This window comes from Sesamum indicum, linkage group LG8, assembly GCF_026168435.1.
Source record: "Sesamum indicum cultivar Baizhima isolate 11 linkage group LG8, ASM2616843v1, whole genome shotgun sequence".
NCBI classification, from domain to species: Eukaryota; Viridiplantae; Streptophyta; class Magnoliopsida; order Lamiales; family Pedaliaceae; genus Sesamum; species Sesamum indicum.
In genome coordinates, this window is record NC_142664.1 from 26,357,314 (window position 1) to 26,375,673 (window position 18,360).

At 34.4% G+C, this 18,360-nt stretch overlaps 2 protein-coding genes across 3 annotated transcripts; one reads left to right on the forward strand and one right to left on the reverse strand.

Moving 5' to 3' along the window:
* Positions 1-3,661: 3,661 nt before the first annotated feature.
* On the reverse strand, positions 3,662-6,930 carry LOC105168929 (serine/threonine-protein phosphatase PP1 isozyme 9). Of its 2 annotated transcripts, none has more exons than XM_020696267.2 (4): positions 6,554-6,930; positions 5,505-6,064; positions 5,050-5,140; positions 3,662-4,183 (listed from the first exon to the last, which is right to left on the reverse strand). In XM_020696267.2, the coding sequence occupies exons 1-4, from the start codon at positions 6,741-6,743 to the stop codon at positions 4,176-4,178; spliced, it is 849 nt and encodes a 282-aa protein (XP_020551926.2). In that variant the 5' UTR covers positions 6,744-6,930; the 3' UTR covers positions 3,662-4,175. The 2 variants fall into 2 exon arrangements, with proteins under 2 accessions (XP_020551926.2, XP_011087443.2); XM_011089141.3 differs by having other exon boundaries at positions 4,961-5,140; positions 6,554-6,928.
* Positions 6,931-9,326: 2,396 nt separating this feature from the next.
* On the forward strand, positions 9,327-17,871 carry LOC105168930 (E3 ubiquitin-protein ligase RFI2). The gene is made up of 6 exons (XM_088883878.1): positions 9,327-9,720; positions 12,555-12,724; positions 14,284-14,342; positions 16,038-16,063; positions 16,191-16,566; positions 17,193-17,871. Exons 1-6 carry the CDS (start codon positions 9,555-9,557, stop codon positions 17,662-17,664), a joined length of 1,269 nt encoding a protein of 422 aa, XP_088740004.1. The 5' UTR covers positions 9,327-9,554; the 3' UTR covers positions 17,665-17,871.
* The last annotated feature ends 489 nt before the right edge of the window (positions 17,872-18,360 follow it).

Genomic DNA, 18,360 nt, shown 5'->3' on the forward strand with positions numbered 1-18,360 from the left:
AGTTCCATTTAGATCTAGCGTTTTCGGTCTCCCCGATATGTCAATTGCATTCGCTGCTGTTTATCAGATTGAATAAAGTATAGGATACTGAGTTTGAATTCATTCTTCGCAGCCTGAATAATTATTAATTTTTATCCCAAGTTTTCATTTGTCGAATGCTAAACTAAAATATATATTAAAAAGAATCATCGAAATCAAACCCGACTATTCGATTTAGAATTTCCGCATATCAAAATTCGGATTTAATTTAATTGAATTTTACCGAAGGATCAACCGCGTCCATACAAGGGAGATTTGAGTCATTTGACAATGGAGAAGAAAAAAGGAAAAACAAAAAGAAAAGGTGAGGTGGGGAGTGGAGCAGAAGACAACATCATAAACACCCATAAAAAAGAATAATAATTGGTGGAAAAATATTATATCAAACTAACAAATTGTATTATATTGTTATGAAACAAAATAAAAAGTACGAGAGATATTTTCTGTATGTGAGCGCTAATCATCTGATTTTGGCCAAAGTAGTTGAAAAATATTCAAACTGTCGACGTGAAACGCTTTCAGATTGACGTAAATAATAAATGACGACTTATGCTTCAATAAGCAAAAGCAAATAGTGTGATTGCTAACTTCTCTTCCAACCAATATGGTACATGGAATCGAATGTGATGACACAAAGTGCTTTCATAAACTTGAGTACAAATTGTTGTTTTTTCTGAGAATTGGAGAGCTTTCCTTACAGGTTAAGAGAGGAGTATTGTTTGGAATTATGAATGTTGAGCAGTGTGGATGAGATATATGGTGTTGGATGAGGATTGATGCAATAGGGTTGATGTGCTCTGCGATTACCCGACTTTGTGGAGAGATGGCAGAAAGAGCCCCTCCTAATCCCCTCTTCTGCGCACTGTTGAAGATATTATATCAACAATCTCAAACCTTAATTTATTACAATTTCAAATCAATCAGCATTGTGCTATTATTATTTTGGTTTTATTGTAATTCTGATGCAGTAGTTATCGGTGTTAAGTGTTTTGTTTCTTTAAGAATGAAATTTGAGATTTCATCCATTATTTTTATAAATTTTATGATTTGAGGACATATTTCATTGGAAAGTTCTAAATCTAGTGAAAATTAATATGTACAAGTCATGTGCCGACTTAAATTTGGGGACATGCGCGACTTGCACGTATGGTTTTTATGGGCTATTTTCAAGTTTTCGATCAAATGTGTTCCTAAATTGCAAAATTTACAAAAATAATGGACCAAATCCCAAATTTTATTTCTTAAAAAATCAAAATGTCTAATACCTATGTTTACAAAATTAAAATTATATTAAAACCTTTTATTTTTTGTGTACTTCTCATTGAGTAAAAGCTTTATAAATTTGAAATAGAGAGGTAAGTATTTGTACTATTGTTAGAGGAACAAAATTAATCATGTGAAAAGGTCAATATTTATTATTTAAAAATTAAAAATTATTCCATGATTCTGACCACCCTCTCTAAGGCCGCTAAAAATGATCCCTTAGGTCCACTTGACCTTTTCAAGGAATTTTGGTCGTTTTTTCTAGCAAGAAGCGGCATAGCCTATTTGTTGCTTGACAAAAGGAGACGAATCTCTTGGAGAGTGCCTCCACCATTTCAATACTAGTAGGTAGGAGGTCTCTTCAACCCCTTGAGGTGTTGTTGAGTGTTTTTGTTCAACGATTTACAGATTGAGATTTTTTCAAGTTCGAGTACTACAACATCAGACTATGTCATGCCAAGAAGTGTATTAACATGGAGAAAGAGCAAAAAATCCAAGAAATGAGACATTGGAGATAAATGAAAGGAAAAAAATGAAAAGTAAACAACTAAAAAGGTTAAAACAAACATCATAGAGTAAGGAGCAAGAAGAGTCCTTCCCATGAAGTTACAACAAGTACATACACTTGAATGTGTTTATCACCCAAGCATAATGGCCATCCAGGGCAAGGACCTGCCAGTCTGGGCCAAGAGGGCCAAAGAGCACCTCATCACGTCCTGATCGGACAAGTATTGTCATTTTCATAACAACAATGGCCACCAAATTGATTAGTGCCAACACTTCAAGAATAAAATTAATAAATTGATCAATAAATTACCTCTAAGAATCTGAGAAGAGTGATACAGACCCTTAAAAAAAAACTACATAATGATCAACCATGTCCCAAGGGGCAACCTAAGGCAAACAAGAGAATTGGGTGGAAAGATGGTTATGACAAAAACCCTAGGAAAGGTGAATGGTTGATCTTAGGATTTATTGTAGTGAAAACCCATCAAGCTAGGAAGGCGCAACTTCAAAAAGCTAGAGGAAAACCACTCATTATCCAACTCGCATAGGTACATTTGATTGAGAAACTATTGAACATCTAGTTGGTACCTAAGTTTTATAGGGGAATAGTTGAATGGTTTGGGCACAAGATTTCTCTGTGAAAAGTCTAATATTCCAACTTTAAGTGTGTATATGAGTGGAAAAAATAATTTATTATTTTTTTTCTGAAAGAGTTGGTACCTAAGCAGTCAGATAAGAAAACCCTCATTGATTACTAGCTTGGAAAAAAAAAAACTAAATCGACTCGAAGATAGAACAGGTAGAAAAAAATATTATAGGATATATATAAATTGATATCAAAACAAAATATATTTTTGAATAAATGCACGATAATGTTAAGATGTTACAAATGTTAAAGAACAACTTATGTCGAGAATATTTTTTTGCTACTTCTGAAACTAAATTTATTAAAATAATTTCTTAATGCATTTCAGTTTGTCGCCAATAAAATATTTGACATTGCAATTTCATAAATTCAATATTTTAGCTAATTATTTGATGAGTAAATCATGAAGAAAAAGGTGCAACGAAACTTTCATTAAAATTAAAAACATAAAAACAAAATTTAATATCACTTAAATCATCTTAAAAACTTGCCTTGAAATATATATGCCCGTAACCATTAATATTAAAGGTCCAAAAGTTACTTATGAAACATATATATGAAAAATATTCTACATGAAAATATATATAAAAAAAATCCACCTCATCATTCACATAAAAGAGAGTTGAAATTGTGGGATGGTATTCATTTTTAAATATTATAATATGATATAATTAATATAGGATAAAATATAACATCCTTTGAAAAATTTGACATAATTACAAATACATTTTCATTAGTTGAAAATATTAAAAGTACACCCTTAATTTTAACATTCTCTAACAACGAGCTCATTCCACTAACCTCTATTAGGTTTTTATTCAATTTTTATGGTGAACCACCCAAAATGTCTTTTTGAATTATGAAATATAATTTTATATACTTTTTTGAATTTTATAAAAGATTTTTATGAACTAATATTCTAAAGGAAGTATTTACTTTACCCATCTTAATTTTTTAAATATATTTTTCAAATGTTTTCTTTTTTTTTAAAAAAAAAACAAGTAAGAATAGTCATTTTTACGTACCATCTAATGATGACATAATTATGTTTTAAAAGTATTTATAATTTTTTAAATAATAAAATATCCGTAGTTATATCAAACTTTTTGGGGGCAGCTGTAATTTAACCTTAGATACACAAATACTAAAAAGTATCTATAAGGAATCAGCTGGCAAGCTATAAACAGGGAACCAGACCAAGCCATGTTAACCTTCGACAAGAAGTTTATACCTCTGGCTTTAAATTGTTATCATCAACAAAAGCAAAATAGTCTCCTATTGAGCGATATACCACCAGATCCACTGTGTAAATACAGCCACAATCTTTGCTGCATCAATGAGCAGCTACCAAAACCATACCATAATCAGAAAAGATATACAAAAAAATCACATTAGCATTTGCAATAAGTTCTAGCTACCCAAATCCAAATAACAAAAAGTTCTTAAATTCCCAACACTAAGGAGTAAGGGGGCCCCTATTAAAAGAAAATGAAATACAGCTTAGTTCTTCTCCAACTTAAGATCCCGTCTTCTTGGTAATCTGTTGTGATAAACTTTCCTCAAGATTTAAAGCTTTGAAATTTGCTAAAGTACGAGTAAAGACACTTTCTCCATGAAAGAGCTATGAACAGAGAAAACATGGAGGCGTAAGCTTTCCGTTCCATCTACTCACGGTGACAAATTTTGATATACAGTTGCAATGCATCAGGAGGATCCAATCTTAGGGGGCTGTCAATTGGAAAATGAGAAAATGGGAACAGCAATGAGTAAAAGGTCCGCATTTAACCATCAGATGTTTAAGTTCGTACATCTTATAAGATTCTGTAAGCAAGATCTTATTTTAAAAATAAAATTTTAAAGTGTTTGAATAAATAAGATAATGAAGCAATTTTGTAATTGATTTGAATGAGTTTGTTAAGATTTAAAATGAGTAACTCCTCCATTTCTTTTAACAAAGAAAAACGGCCTCCAAATATCTTAATTTTTAAGCATCGGGGGATAACACTTTTCGTCCCGTAACTTAGGGCCTTTCCACTTTTGGTACCATTAGTTACATGATTCTCACTTTTGGTCCCATAAGTTCCACCTTTTTGTTAGTTATTTTATCTGAAAAATGCCACGTGCTTAGCACATGGTCATTAGGGGCTTTACACTTCTGGTCCAATTCATTACGAAATTCTCACTTTTGGTTCCATAACTTTCAAAAAGTAACACTTGTGGTCCCATGCATTTAACGACCGGCCTTTCCATTAGTACCTAAAGGAAAGGTGTCAAGGACCAAAAGTGCTACTTTTTAAAAATTATGGGACCAAAAGTGAGAATCTCTTAACGAATAAGACCAAAAGTGGTAAGGTCTGAGTTACGGGATAAAAAATGCTAGTTCCCTTAGCTTGTAAGCTCTTCTTATAAAGAGTTTATCACCTCACTGAAACAGCCTCTAAATTGAAAAGAGAATCATTTTGACACCTTTTTTTTTTAAAAAACGAAAAAATGACACTCAGATACCTTTTTTAGGGGCACCTTTGATCCGCTTGCTACAGGTTTGATTATCTCAAAGGAACATACTAGTGAGTCATCAACACTCAAAAGAGCACCTGCATTGTCAAACTCTCCACCATAATTTGGAGCTGAAAATATTGTGACAAGTCTTCTTTTGGCAAAGAACTCGTACCCGTCCTCCACCACCTGCAGCAAACAAATCAGCAGAAAGATAAATCTTCATTCTGAAACGATTTACCAATAAGGTTGTAACTGTATACAAGACAATGATGACAAGCAAGAAATAAAATTCTGAGCAGCCATATATGTAAACCATGACTTGGCAACAGTGGCGTTGGAATTGAAATGTGCAGGAAGATTTTGATCACAATAAAGTCCTGAAAAGTTTGACAAGATCACAACATGGGCATTTATCTGAGAATCTCATCCATGAATTTACATTGCATTCTTTTTCGTTGTCACAGATTTAAAGTGCTACCAATTCTCATGACTAACAAAATAGAGAAAAGAAGGAAAGTGCAAGAACGAGCTTAAGAAGATAATTATATACCTGATGACCGCGGCAAATGAGGTCCAAGTCATTTTTCTTCAAGAATTCGGAAACAGCATCAGGCCCAAAAACACACGAAACGCCTCTATCACTATCAGACCAACCCCGTATCCTAGGATCAGGATCAGACCAAAGCAAATCACATAGGAGACCGTTATCTGGGATCTCGGTGGGCCTAGGGAGCTCTTTTATCTGATCCAATTGTTTTAACTCTGGAGAAAGTCCTCCATGCATGCAAAGTATCTTTTCATCTATGAGAGCACAGACAGGCAAACAATTAAAGCAGTCGGTGAATATCTTCCAGAGTCGAACATTGAATCTCCTCTTGCATTCATCATAAAATCCATAAATGCGGTTGATTTTGGCATCTTCATGGTTACCCCTCAAAAGGAAAATTTTGTCCGGATACCTTATTTTGTAAGCCAATAGCAAGCATATTGTTTCCAAACTCTGCTTGCCTCTATCGACATAATCCCCTAGAAATAGGTAGTTTGCTGAAGGGGGGTACCCACCATACTCAAAGAGCCTCAAGAGGTCCTGGTACTGTCCATGTATATCACCTGTAAAATAATCTCAGTTATGGCAACATAAAAGATGAGAAGCATTAAAGCAATAATTGATGATTGCAAATATAATTGTGGACACAACGAATGGTTGATGACTTCATTTTTCAAGTATCTTCAAGCTAGAGAGGATAGTCAAAATCCTCCAGAAATCGCCTCCAGCCCTCACCATACCTCCTTAAATAAGATTCCCAAATTCAATGAAAATCCAATGGCCATTACATGCTGGTGTGCAATGAAGCAACCAAAATTTCACCAAATACCAATAAGCACTTACTGAATTCCTCTCCGACAAACCAAATTATCAATCACCAATACCACACACATATCACCTCAACCTTATGTATAGCCCATTTTGTCAACCAAATATTTCGTCATCATTTTATACATAAATTTTTAATATTCATATCCCCCATAACCATGCAAAATCTAACACGAATTCTGCACAGCAAAAGGGTGAAAAAAGAGGGAAAATAAATAACAGACCGCAGATCCTAATAGGGGCACGAATCTGGAGGAGATTGGGCTCGGAGAGGAAGATTTGACGGGCGTTGACGCAGAGCTGGCGGATCTCCGCCTCAGAAAGCTGCACCTGTTTCCCTCCTTTCCCGTCTAACAGCCGCTGTATGATATCATCCAACACCGCCGTATCCATCACCCCCTCCATTGTCATCATCCTCCTTTCTTCTCTCTGAAATTTCAATTCAATTACTTGACAACAACACAAGAAAACAAAAGGGCTGTCATCTAATGACGTGATCTCCTGAAAATGTTAATGCTTTGGATATTCATTTTTGGATTGAGAGAGAAAAAATGAAAAATAATGAGTGATGATTCCTCCTCCTCATATCTTTCCTTCTCTTGCCTTTTTTGACTTAATGCCGTGTTTGGTTCATTTTCATTCTCAATTTTTCAAAATTAGATGAAATTGAAAACATTTTCATTTATATTATTCTCACCATAAATATTTTACTATCCTTCTCATATCACTCCCTATTTTTTTAAATATTCACATACATATATTTTTTTCAATTATAAATTAATCATTTTATTCATAATATTTTAATATAATGCTATTAACAATCCTAAATCAATAAAAACGTAAAACTACCAAATTCTTTAAATAAAAAAAAATTATTTAATTCGACACCACTAACATTATAAAAATAAAATCATTTTCATCAAATATGAAACACTATCTCAATTAATCTAAATGTATTTCTATTTTTTCACAAAAAATCTATATAAAATTACCAACATATATTTTTCACTAAAAATAAAAAGGAAAACCAAACACGGCCTTAACTCTGTACGAAGACTGGTCTTTTGGTTCCGTCATTTGGCCAATAAGTTGTTCCATGATTAGTGCTCCCCTCGTCTCTCCCAAAACGTATTGTACTCCCTTTTTTGCCCTTCTTCAATTAATAAAATATATTAATTAATAATATCAAATATCTTGTTTTTAATAATTAAAAAAAACTCCACCTATATAAAAAAATATTAATTATTATTTTATTTAATAATTTTATATCTAATACTCCGACTTTCGACTTAATTTTCAAAATAATTTGGAAATGGAAATGTTGGGAGGTGGAATGGATTGAAATGTTCAAAGTAGGGGCAAAAGGGGAATTGTGATCGTTGACTACTGCCTTCTTTATTGGCCGAAAACCGCGTTGCACTTTCAACGCCTTGTTTGGCTCATTTTTTTTATTTCTTTTTTTCCCTTATACTTTTTAATTAATTATTTCATACGGTGGTGGAGTCCACACTCAAAATATCTTATGAGTTTGGACTAGGTTTACTTTGCAATTCCAGTCCTTTATAATTATGATATTTGCAATTTTAGTCTCATGCTCTATAAATTATAAAATGTTCCAAATTTTCTTTTAGGGACAGTTATATTTATGCTCTTAGATTTATAGTCTATTTATATAAATTAATTTTTTTTATTACAAAATTTTCTATATTTTACTCTCAGCTCTTCGGTAAAATAAATTAATAAAATCTATAATATAAATAATGAGAGCATTAACTTTGTGGGGCTGTCCTAAGCAAATCTCAAAATATCACCAATAATTTTGTGGATTTTTAGGTGTGTAGATAAGTGTATTATCCTAATAGTGTTCTACCAAAGCAAGTGATGACACGAAATATGTGTTCGGGACCCAATATTGAGTTAAGAGCTTGCAAGCAAGCTTGATCGGAATACGAGAATCTAAATATTTCCTCTACAACATATTAATTGGATTCACGTCACGTGAAATTGAAAGAGTCCGCAAGTTTATTTCAAATATACATGCAACTTTGTTCATGGGCCACAACTTATCAATATGTATACGTAGGAAAGACTTATAAATATTGGAACGAAATAATTTAAGGTTAAATACTGACAAACTCGCATTATGGTTTGAGAAGTTCAGTACCTGACGGGATTAAACATACGTTGGTGTTGATTGTCCTGTAACAATCGCCAATCAACAATAAAAAATTTAGTTATCTTACAGGTACAAATACAATTTTTTTTATTAAGTTTATGAGATTATTATTCATGCTTTTATATTTCGTAATAAAATAATAAAATAATTTAAGAAAGCGTGTTTCACGTGCAAAACTATACTAATCCATAATTTAGTCTACATACAGTGAAGCAACAAATGGGTCTAGTCATTTATGATATTTTAATATAAATCGGGTGAAATACTTTATAAAAATTAAATGTGAAAGACTTATAATAATTAATTTGGACTATCAAAGTACCAATTAATTTAAATATGTTTTTTTTGTTATATTTAATTTTTTTTTTCTTATCGGGTTTATAAATGTATATTTGGTAACATATATTTTTAATATTTATTTTATTTAGAATTAATTTATAATCAATTATTCATTAAGTGATATTATTTTATTTTTCCGCTTAAGATATTATTTTAAATTGAAATAAGTTTTATCATTTATTTATATCCAAAAGATCACTAATAATAGAGATGAATGGATTAGTTTAATTTGAAATAAATAATTATATTTGTATATAGGTGTTAAAAGAATAAATAATAATTTAAAGCGGCGGTAGAGGTAGAGGAAGTGGTAGTGGATGACATGAGTCCATGAGCTGCTTTGGGACAGCAGTTGAACCGCTTCGGATACGGATAGGCAGCCTGCCTTCCGACCGTACAATACTAAACACTGTAAAATAAGAAATACCCAAAAAAAAAAAGAAAAAAGAAAAAGAGAAAGCCCCAAATTCAACGGGAGAAATATTAGGAAATATTGAAGAAAATAAAGAAAAAGTGGTTCATAGTTTTTCCTCATCTCTCTCTCTTTTCTTTTCTCTCTGCAGTTTCCCCAAAGTCCTCTTTCAAACTCCACTTAATTTTTACCTAAATTCATCGCATAATTCAGTTCCGTCTCTATTTATCTTTTTATTTTTTTAGTATTTGTCTGCTAGATCGTGATATATCGGGTTCTGGGATTGGGAATTGGATATATGGGGTTGGGCGCCGCGGATCTTCTGGACGACGGTGATGGAGGTGGAGGGGGCAAGGCATCGGCGTTGGCGGCGGCGGTGTCCTGCTCGATTTGCTTGGATGTGGTGATGGATAGCGGGGATAGATCTTGGGCTAAGCTTCAATGCGGTCATCAATTCCATCTCGGTGAGTGAGGAATTCTGGAATTTGTTGGGTGCTGATTAAGATCTGGCCGGTTTTATTTGCATCATTTCGTGGTAACTGTTGAGTTTTTGTTTGGAGTTATATAGAATTTACAGGGTGGGTACAATGCCTTTGTAATTTGTTTAGCTGGAATTACATGGTCTGCCCTGGCGTTATTTAGTTTAGAGTCTCGGTTGAACTTTTTATTTCTGAATTTATAGGCTGCAGTTTACACAGTTTTAGGATCTGGAAGTGAAGTGTTGATGTGGATGTGGGATTATTGGGAAGGGACTTGAGAATGATAGTGGAAATGATTAATTGTCTTGCAACAAGTAATTTGTTTGGTAACTGGGAGCAAGTTTGGGAGGTCATTGCTTTGTGGAAATAAACTGTGTCAAGTGATTTAGCAATTTAAGATTTTTGGACATAGTAGAATTTGCCAGAGCCATTTATTCATGTGTCAACATACTGGTTTCTTGATGAAATCTGGGTGGGATATTTCAGTATATCATATTATCTGTAGTGAGATTTGTTATCTTCTGAATTAGGTTGATCGTAGTGCTCAAGGTTAGTATTATGTTCATCTGTGTGTGATATCATTACTAGTAGGAAGTAGAGTGCTTGGTAGATGTATCAATATGTTCTGGGCAAGGTAGGAGTGGTAGATACTGCCCACTGCACTAAATCTTTCCTTAGGGCTGCCCTGCTGAGGGTGTAAAGAGCATCTGAGCGTGTAGGGTGAAGGCAATTGGATATGTTTGATGTAAAAACAGATTGAAACTAATGTTTTAGGTTGTATCTGCAATGCCAATTGCCAAGTTCTGTGCTTTTCCTTTCTCTTTGACGCCAGCCTATTTTATGGCTGGCAAACAAGAGACATCACAAGATTAATTATGTTACATGGGAGTGTCTTTATTACATTGAAAAGTGACCTTAAATTTGTCTTTCATGAATGAATAAGTAACATGTATCAATGATTTTTCTCGTCCCATGTTGAAATTTCATCCGTTGCCTACTATTTAACTTCACATTTTTTCCCAAATGAAATATTGGACAACTTAGTGTACTAAACTATTCGAATAACAGCAAAGATAAAAAGAAAGTGGAGTATTAATTTTTAGAATAGGTAAGTTGAAGCATTAGATGATTTGAGTCATTTGACTTTATAGTTCAGTAACATGACATTTGTTTGAGAAAGAGAGAGTAGTCCATAAGATTTACCACAGTCTTGCCGAAACTATTATTCACCTACAATTTTTATGAATATTCCATCTCTTATGACCATCACCATTGGTAATCTTTAAATCATCTCACAACATGTTTGTGATACATTGCATACTAAAAAACTCTCTTAAAAATTATAGGACGGGCTCATATTCTACTTTTACCACTTTCATGTAATATATCCTCAAATTTGAATTGGAAAAAAGATTCTAAACTGGCAGAACATTCTGAAGTATAATGTCCATCTGTTTCCAGCTCCGTCCAGAAAGTTCCCTATCTTCATTTTGTCTACTGATTCTGTTGCATGTACTTAATACACACTGCACAGCCCATGCTTAAAAATGCAAACTGTAATTGGTTGGCTACTTTTTTAGTGTACATGCATGATCTTTTTCTGTGATACTATTGGTTTATTAGGCTATTATCATCACTATTTGTTATTTGCATTAAATTCTATTCACATTTAGCATGTGTAATTTATTTTAATTTTATGGTTAGAGGTGCGTGTGCTTGTTGTCGATATTTATTGTGCGAATAGAGTTTAGTTTAAGTTCTTGACTCTATTGTCCCCTAGCCAAAGTTAATGACCGAAAATAATCTCTATCAATTTGACAGTTGTGAATTAAATGTTTTTTCTTATTTTATTAGAGCGTACCAGGCTATGATTGAATGGTGATATTTAATAATCTTGATTGATAGAACTATGATAAATTTGGATTGATGAGATAGTTGCTCAATTTGATTTTATGAGCAATCTTTTAAGAAATTGAAATGCTGGCCTAAAGCATTACAGATTAAGTAGGAAGTATCCTAAAAATAGTTGAAATGAGTCTGTATAAAGTTTGAAACTTTAGAGTTCCAAGGAACATTTTTAAGGATTGTGAATTTGGTGAAATTCTTTATTGCAAATGTTAGGCTTTGTTTCAAGGACTGTCCTTCAAATGCTTCTGATGTATAACACTATAAGACTCTGAAATTGTTAGTCATTATTTCCTTACTGTAAAGGCGGCCACCTCTATGTGAAAAGTTCTCAATAATCCAAGCCGTTGATTGTTAGCTCATGTGTGCGAGAGAGTAATAAAGCTATTATAGAAAGAGTTACAAAAATACTGAAATATGCTTAAGGAGGATGATTCACATTTGTAAACTTTTAAGCAACCAACTATTTTGGGGGTGGAATTTTGTTGGTCACTTACTGGTAGCAGTAACATGTCAAGCACCTTATTGGCTTATTTGGCCCTTAGTTTTAGGTCAATGATTATAGTATTTGAAATGACAAGAAGCTATTCCAATTATATGATGAGCACAATAAACTGCATGATATTGGATGGTTATCTTTCAATTTTTCTCTATATACATGTGAAAAACCTTTTTAGTGACTGATTTTCTGCTGCATTATTCTGTGGAAAATGTTTTGCAAGCATGAGTTTCTTTTGACCCTTGTTAATGTTTATGTTTGTTTTAGCACATAAGACATGGGTGTTAGTCTTTGGCAAGCACACAAGTTACAGTGTGAATGAGGAGAGTTCCTATGGAAGTACAACAGTTGTACAGGGTATCTGCATGCACAATTGCTTTATTATGTATTGACTTTATTGTGTATAATTTGCTAGATTGCATAGGTTCAGCATTCAATATTAAGGGAGCAATGCAGTGTCCCAACTGTCGGAAAATTGAGAAGGGACAATGGCTTTATGCAAATGGCAGTCGTCCGCTGCCTGAGTTTAGCATGGATGATTGGGCCCATGATGAGGATCTGTATGATCTAAGTTATTCTGAAATGGTAATCTTATGAATCTAATCCATTATATTTGGGAGCCTAGATTTAATTTTGTTGTTGGGAATTGGCATGTCTTATGCTCAGTCAAGTGAATCCATAAACCTTTTGTCATTTAAGTGTGCTTATTATTTACATTAGAATCCAAAGGAGCATGACTTGAAGCATTGTATCTTATGTTCTGTTACTCCTGATACTCTTTCTCAGTCTCATCTCTTGGAGCATCATTCCTATTCTGATGATGCCATGCCTTTTCTAATGTGCCATGACATTAACTTCTTATCTGATTTTGCGCTGCTTGAGTGATGCTGTCTGGGTTCTCTTTGTATTATCAAAGATTACACCACGTTCATGTACTCAGGAAATTTTAGTCTAGGCTTTTCTGTTATTTCATTTTATACTTCTTGGTATATTATATCTGTGTTCTGAAAGTTGCATCCTACTGAAGCTTATTGTTTAATTAGTACTTAAAGGTTTACTTATTAGACTACCTGATTTTCTGAACAAATATTCTATCTTTTAGTTCATTATTTTGATTACATCTTAATGGTCCATTCTGCATCAGCCTTTCAGTACTAGTTTACTATCAGCTTTTGGGCTGTTTCATTGATATAAATCTACTTCCGTACTTCGGTTTAAGTTTCTTTGGATGCCTATATGTTCCACTTTGTTGAAAGCAGTTTTTGCTCGTATCACCTTTAGCACAGATTAATTGGCTAACCCCACGTCGCCTATATCAACATGACAAGAGCATATAGGAGCAAGCTATGGGCTGTATCTACTTTAGGTTGCTTGAGGTCGAAAATGAGAATAAAAACAAACGTCAGGAAAGAAATTGGAAATATAATCAGAGGAGATAGTTGGAGGACTGAGCATATATTTACCTTTTTGATGGGTTCCTTGGGTATCATTTTTTCGATACATGTAAAAGTTAGAATTACCTATCATATGGCTGCTGCTTTATTGCTGCTTCACAGACTGACACGGATCCAAGTGTAGTTTAACTCTGATATCTCATTGCTCTGTATTTATGCTGTTAGATTAACCAAGTAGCCACTCTGATACTTTGTTTTGTGCATTTTATAACTGAAAGGTTGATTTAATCATGAACAAGCAGATCGTGCATGTTTGTAACTTCATGAAGTTTATTGTCAAAATTTGGTGCTTAGGTGGATGACTTCTTTGGAACATGTGGTGCTTATTTTGTTGATTAAAACAATCCCTATAATTGGTCTCCTCCCCTTTTACATGCCAGAATTTTGCTTCCGTAACTGGTGACCTGGACGTACTTTAAAAGAATTAAACACTTAAAAGTTCAGGAAGAGAATGTGGGACTTGATACTTAATGAACTTTTGTTTTCCCACCATGACAATATTAAATCGTGTTGTTTATAAAAATTGATGAGGTCATTAGGTGTTTATCTTTTGATTTAAATGTCATCTGGAATTGCATTTGAATTGTCTGTTCCCACAACATATAATTTTACAGCTTATTTTTTGAGAATTAAGTTGAGTAATCTAGACTCTACCAGATTTTACTAACATTGTTAGTGATGAAATTGCAGTCATTTGGCGTTCATTGGTGTCCGTTCAGTGGTTTAACTAGGCTACCGTCATCTTTTGAGTAAGCATCACTCAACCCGATGAGTTTATTGTTGACTAATTTTCACATTCAAATCATGTTTCATTATTGGCAATCAGATGGATGATACCCCCTTGAACAATTTTTATATTCTGTTTGCCACTTGAGTGTATGAAAAATAGTGTTCAAAGTGTTTTGCATTAGAAATAAGGTAACATGTCATTTTTGGCATATCTGCATGAGGCATCAACTGCTCAATAATATCAGTAAGCATTAGTTTTACCAGATGATGCCCAATACTATTAGTAGGCTTAGCTTTACCTTTTGGTTGAGCTGTATGTTTTTCATGAAAAATACTGATTCCAGAAATTAGGTTGTTTAACTTACTTTACGGCTTCTGTACAAGTCTTCTGAGAAGAAAGCTTGAGCTTATCACAAAATGCACTTCCACTTTGTTAATCAGTAACATGGCAAATGATGCTGTCTTTACACCTTATGTTCGTGTTAATCACTTGCGTCAAACAATATGGATAAATATAAAATTAGTGAACCATGCAGTGGTTTTATACCTGCTCTGCATGGTGCTTGTAGTTCAGTGATGGCCTGATGGCTGATATATATGAAAATATGATGTACAGGATAGATCATTAATACAATGTATATATGAAAAATATTTAGTTGTTGCTGAAGCTTGATGTTGGTTGTTCATAACCAGAATAACAACTACATAGCTGTGTGAGATCTTTCTAGTTACTAGTGGCTGGAATGACAGTTTTTTCTTGAGTTCTATGTCTATACTACTGTTTATGAGACTATTGTGACTTGAGTTACTTTGGCAGAGTTACTGTTTGGACACTCAGGTTAGGTCTATCTCTGTCCCAAATTAACTCTCCCTCTGAACTAGTTAATAAAGCATACACAAGTCCTGATTTACTGTTGGAACCAAGTCAGAAGTTTATGTATGAAGCTTACTCAACTCAAATGTAAATATCGACCTCAACATTGAAATTTGAGCTGATTTATTCTTTGTTAAAGTGTATTTATACCTCAAGAATCTTGAGTAAATAGAAAAAAAATAACTATGAAGGCAAGTTTATTCATAATGTACAATGAGTCTTGAGATCTGTCGAACAGCACATCTATTTGGTTTACTAAATGTTTGTTGGCTATATATTCAAACACAGTAGTTCCTAAGGCTGCAATAGCTAAAGAGAGGAGTTGCTCGTCTTAGTTTCTTGCCTTGGAAACTCCTGGACATACTTTAGAATGACTTCTGTGGTAGATTTGGCTGTTTCTCAGAAACTAAACAATAGCCATTTTGCAAATTTACTGCCAGATAATCATGTGTTGCATATGCAACATGGTTACAAAGATGAGGAATATTTTACGTACAAAGAAAACGAACTTGTCCATATTATAACTTTAACAATTTAATCAGAAAAGTAGTCGATGTTTGGAGTTTGTGTATACAAATTATGTCCGTAATTCTATTGTGAGAATGTGGATGCTGGCAGAAATATTACCATCAGCGTTTCAATTCTTATTGGTTATTTATGCATGTTGAGAGACATTCTTTAAATTGCCTGATATTTGGTGTAGGATGTTGAATTAGTGCAGCAACATCTGTTAAATATTGTAACTTTGGTCTCTTTTCTGTTGATATTGCATTTTGTGTTTTTTGTCAATGCAGTGGCCATTTAGCTAACAATGAGTTTGCTTTTTTATTTGTAATTGCAGTGAAGGAGAGGTTCAATCAAGTGCATGTAAGATTTTGTACCTCTATCTAACTGCGAAGGTTTACAGCAGGGTCCTGTAATAGTTTGAGTTTGAGTATTCTGCTAAGGTTTACATCAGGGTTCTGTAATAATTGATGTTTTTGTTGTTTCATAGATCACGATCTTCTCGGACACCATGCCGTCTTTGCTGAACATACACCTGTGTCATCCACAACTCATCCTTGCCCGTACATTGCATATTTTGGGCCAGTTCATCCATCTTCTTCAACCTCCAATGGGAATGTGTCTGATGGATCTAGCTTTAATAATCACTGGAGTGGTCTGTCTGTTCCAAGTGAAGTCCCTAGCTCCTACTCTTTCCCTTCCATGGATGTTCATTATCACAGTTGGGAGCATTCTTCTCCTTTTGCTGCAAGTAGCCGCTTTGGCAGCACGGATCAACCCTCCATTCCATCTGTGACTCAGAGAACAGCTAGGAACAGTTCTGATATCCCAAGACCTGGAATGCACCCATTTATTATTGGTCACAGGTTAGTACATTGGTGGTTGAATATTTTATAAGATACGCATGTAGTATCAGTTGTAGGCTATTATGGTGAAATGTCTTCGAGCATAATGGGCGTTATTGATTACACACACCAACAGTAATGAATATCAGTCCTGGTGCCACACTGAGAGAATATTGATAAAGGAAAGATTGATATATTAGTGGAGGGAAGTGACAAGACCTAAGGGGTGGGATTCCTCATTCCCATCTCAAGAAGAAAAACTATAAACCAGTGATGGGGTCACAGAGAAAACCTTTGAGATTGTGAAAAGGGCTAATTTGTTGCTTTGTCTGTATGGAAGTAGGTTTTGGCTCCTGATTTCAATGCAAAGTGAAAATATTGTCGCATTCAGTTCCATCTCATGCAACCAATGCTGCTTTATATTCCTCACTCCATGGCACCCGCGTCGAATATTTTAAGCAGATAAATAATAAAGAGAAGGTTGACAATTAAGTTTATAATTTGTATTTTGGACAACATAGATATAAAATATTAAGTGTATCAAACAGAAAACAGAATTTATGTGCTTCTGCTATTAATAAAATGACTTTTATCTGTCTTGTGCTTTCAACTTCTGGAGTATGTGATGTTTGCATGTATTATGACAGCTCTGCTAGTAGAGCTCCCAGCTCTGTTACCTCATCTGTGATTCCAACTTACCCCGCTACTGTTGCTCGGCCACGTGAACGTCCTCCATCCCTTCAAGCGTATTTTCAGCAGTCAACTAGTGTCCCAGTAGCACGTGCTTCTCTTATATCCACCGGACGAAGATCTAGCAGCCACAGGGGTTTGGCCCAAGTTGCACCAATCGCGTCATCATCAGATCAGTCTAGTGGCTTTTACTTCTTCTCATCGAGCTCATCTGGAAGAACCTTCCAAGAAGCTGAAAATCCCCTTCGTGATCGTTTCAATGGTTGGGAGCGTGAGCACCAGCCTGCCTTCCCCTTAAGCCAGGTCGATAGAGATTCAATATGGGGGCCTTTCCACCCACCGACCGGAGGATCTGATGCTGGAATCAGACACGGCAGTTTCCGCCAGAGGCATGGATCTGAGAGGATGCCATCTCAAAATCGGTCATAGGTATCTTGTTCCCTTACGATTAAAACTTTGATGACTATGACTGAAAATCCAGATTATATATGTGTTTGAGCTACAATCTATAATGTGTAACAAACTATTGCGTGGCATTGGAATTGTCGGTATTCAGCCGCCACAAGTTGTGTGATGGACTTTGGCTACCTCTGGTTTCTATGCCCTTGGGGTAATAAGATCACATGTTTAAATCAAGAGCTTCTTAAGTCGTATTTCAGTTTTTCCCCTGCTGGCTGATTGTTATGTTTGGGAATATCTCCATGAGCTAGATGTCGTTGCATGCTTATATCTATGTGTAAAAACCACCTGTTCGATGGGTCTGATGGTTCAGGACCTACAATGCTTGCTCCAAACAATTGGGGAATTTGAGTTTTTCTTTAGTTAGATGTGCTTGGGATAACAGGATGGATTTTTTCTCATCACCCTGTCTCAGAAATTTAAGGATTTGGGACCTGGAGACTAACCGCAAGCGTTATTCAGATGGAGGTTGCTTCATGCTTGTCTTTATTAATGAGCATAATAACAACAACAATCCATAAGAATAGTAGGGTATTTTGTGATTTAAGATGTGTCTAAATGACCTCATTTCATCTATATATGTATATATATTATGGAACTATCTTTTGAAAAAGAATAATCTATTTAGTTTGTGTCAACATAAATTCATTATGCTCATTTTTTTTC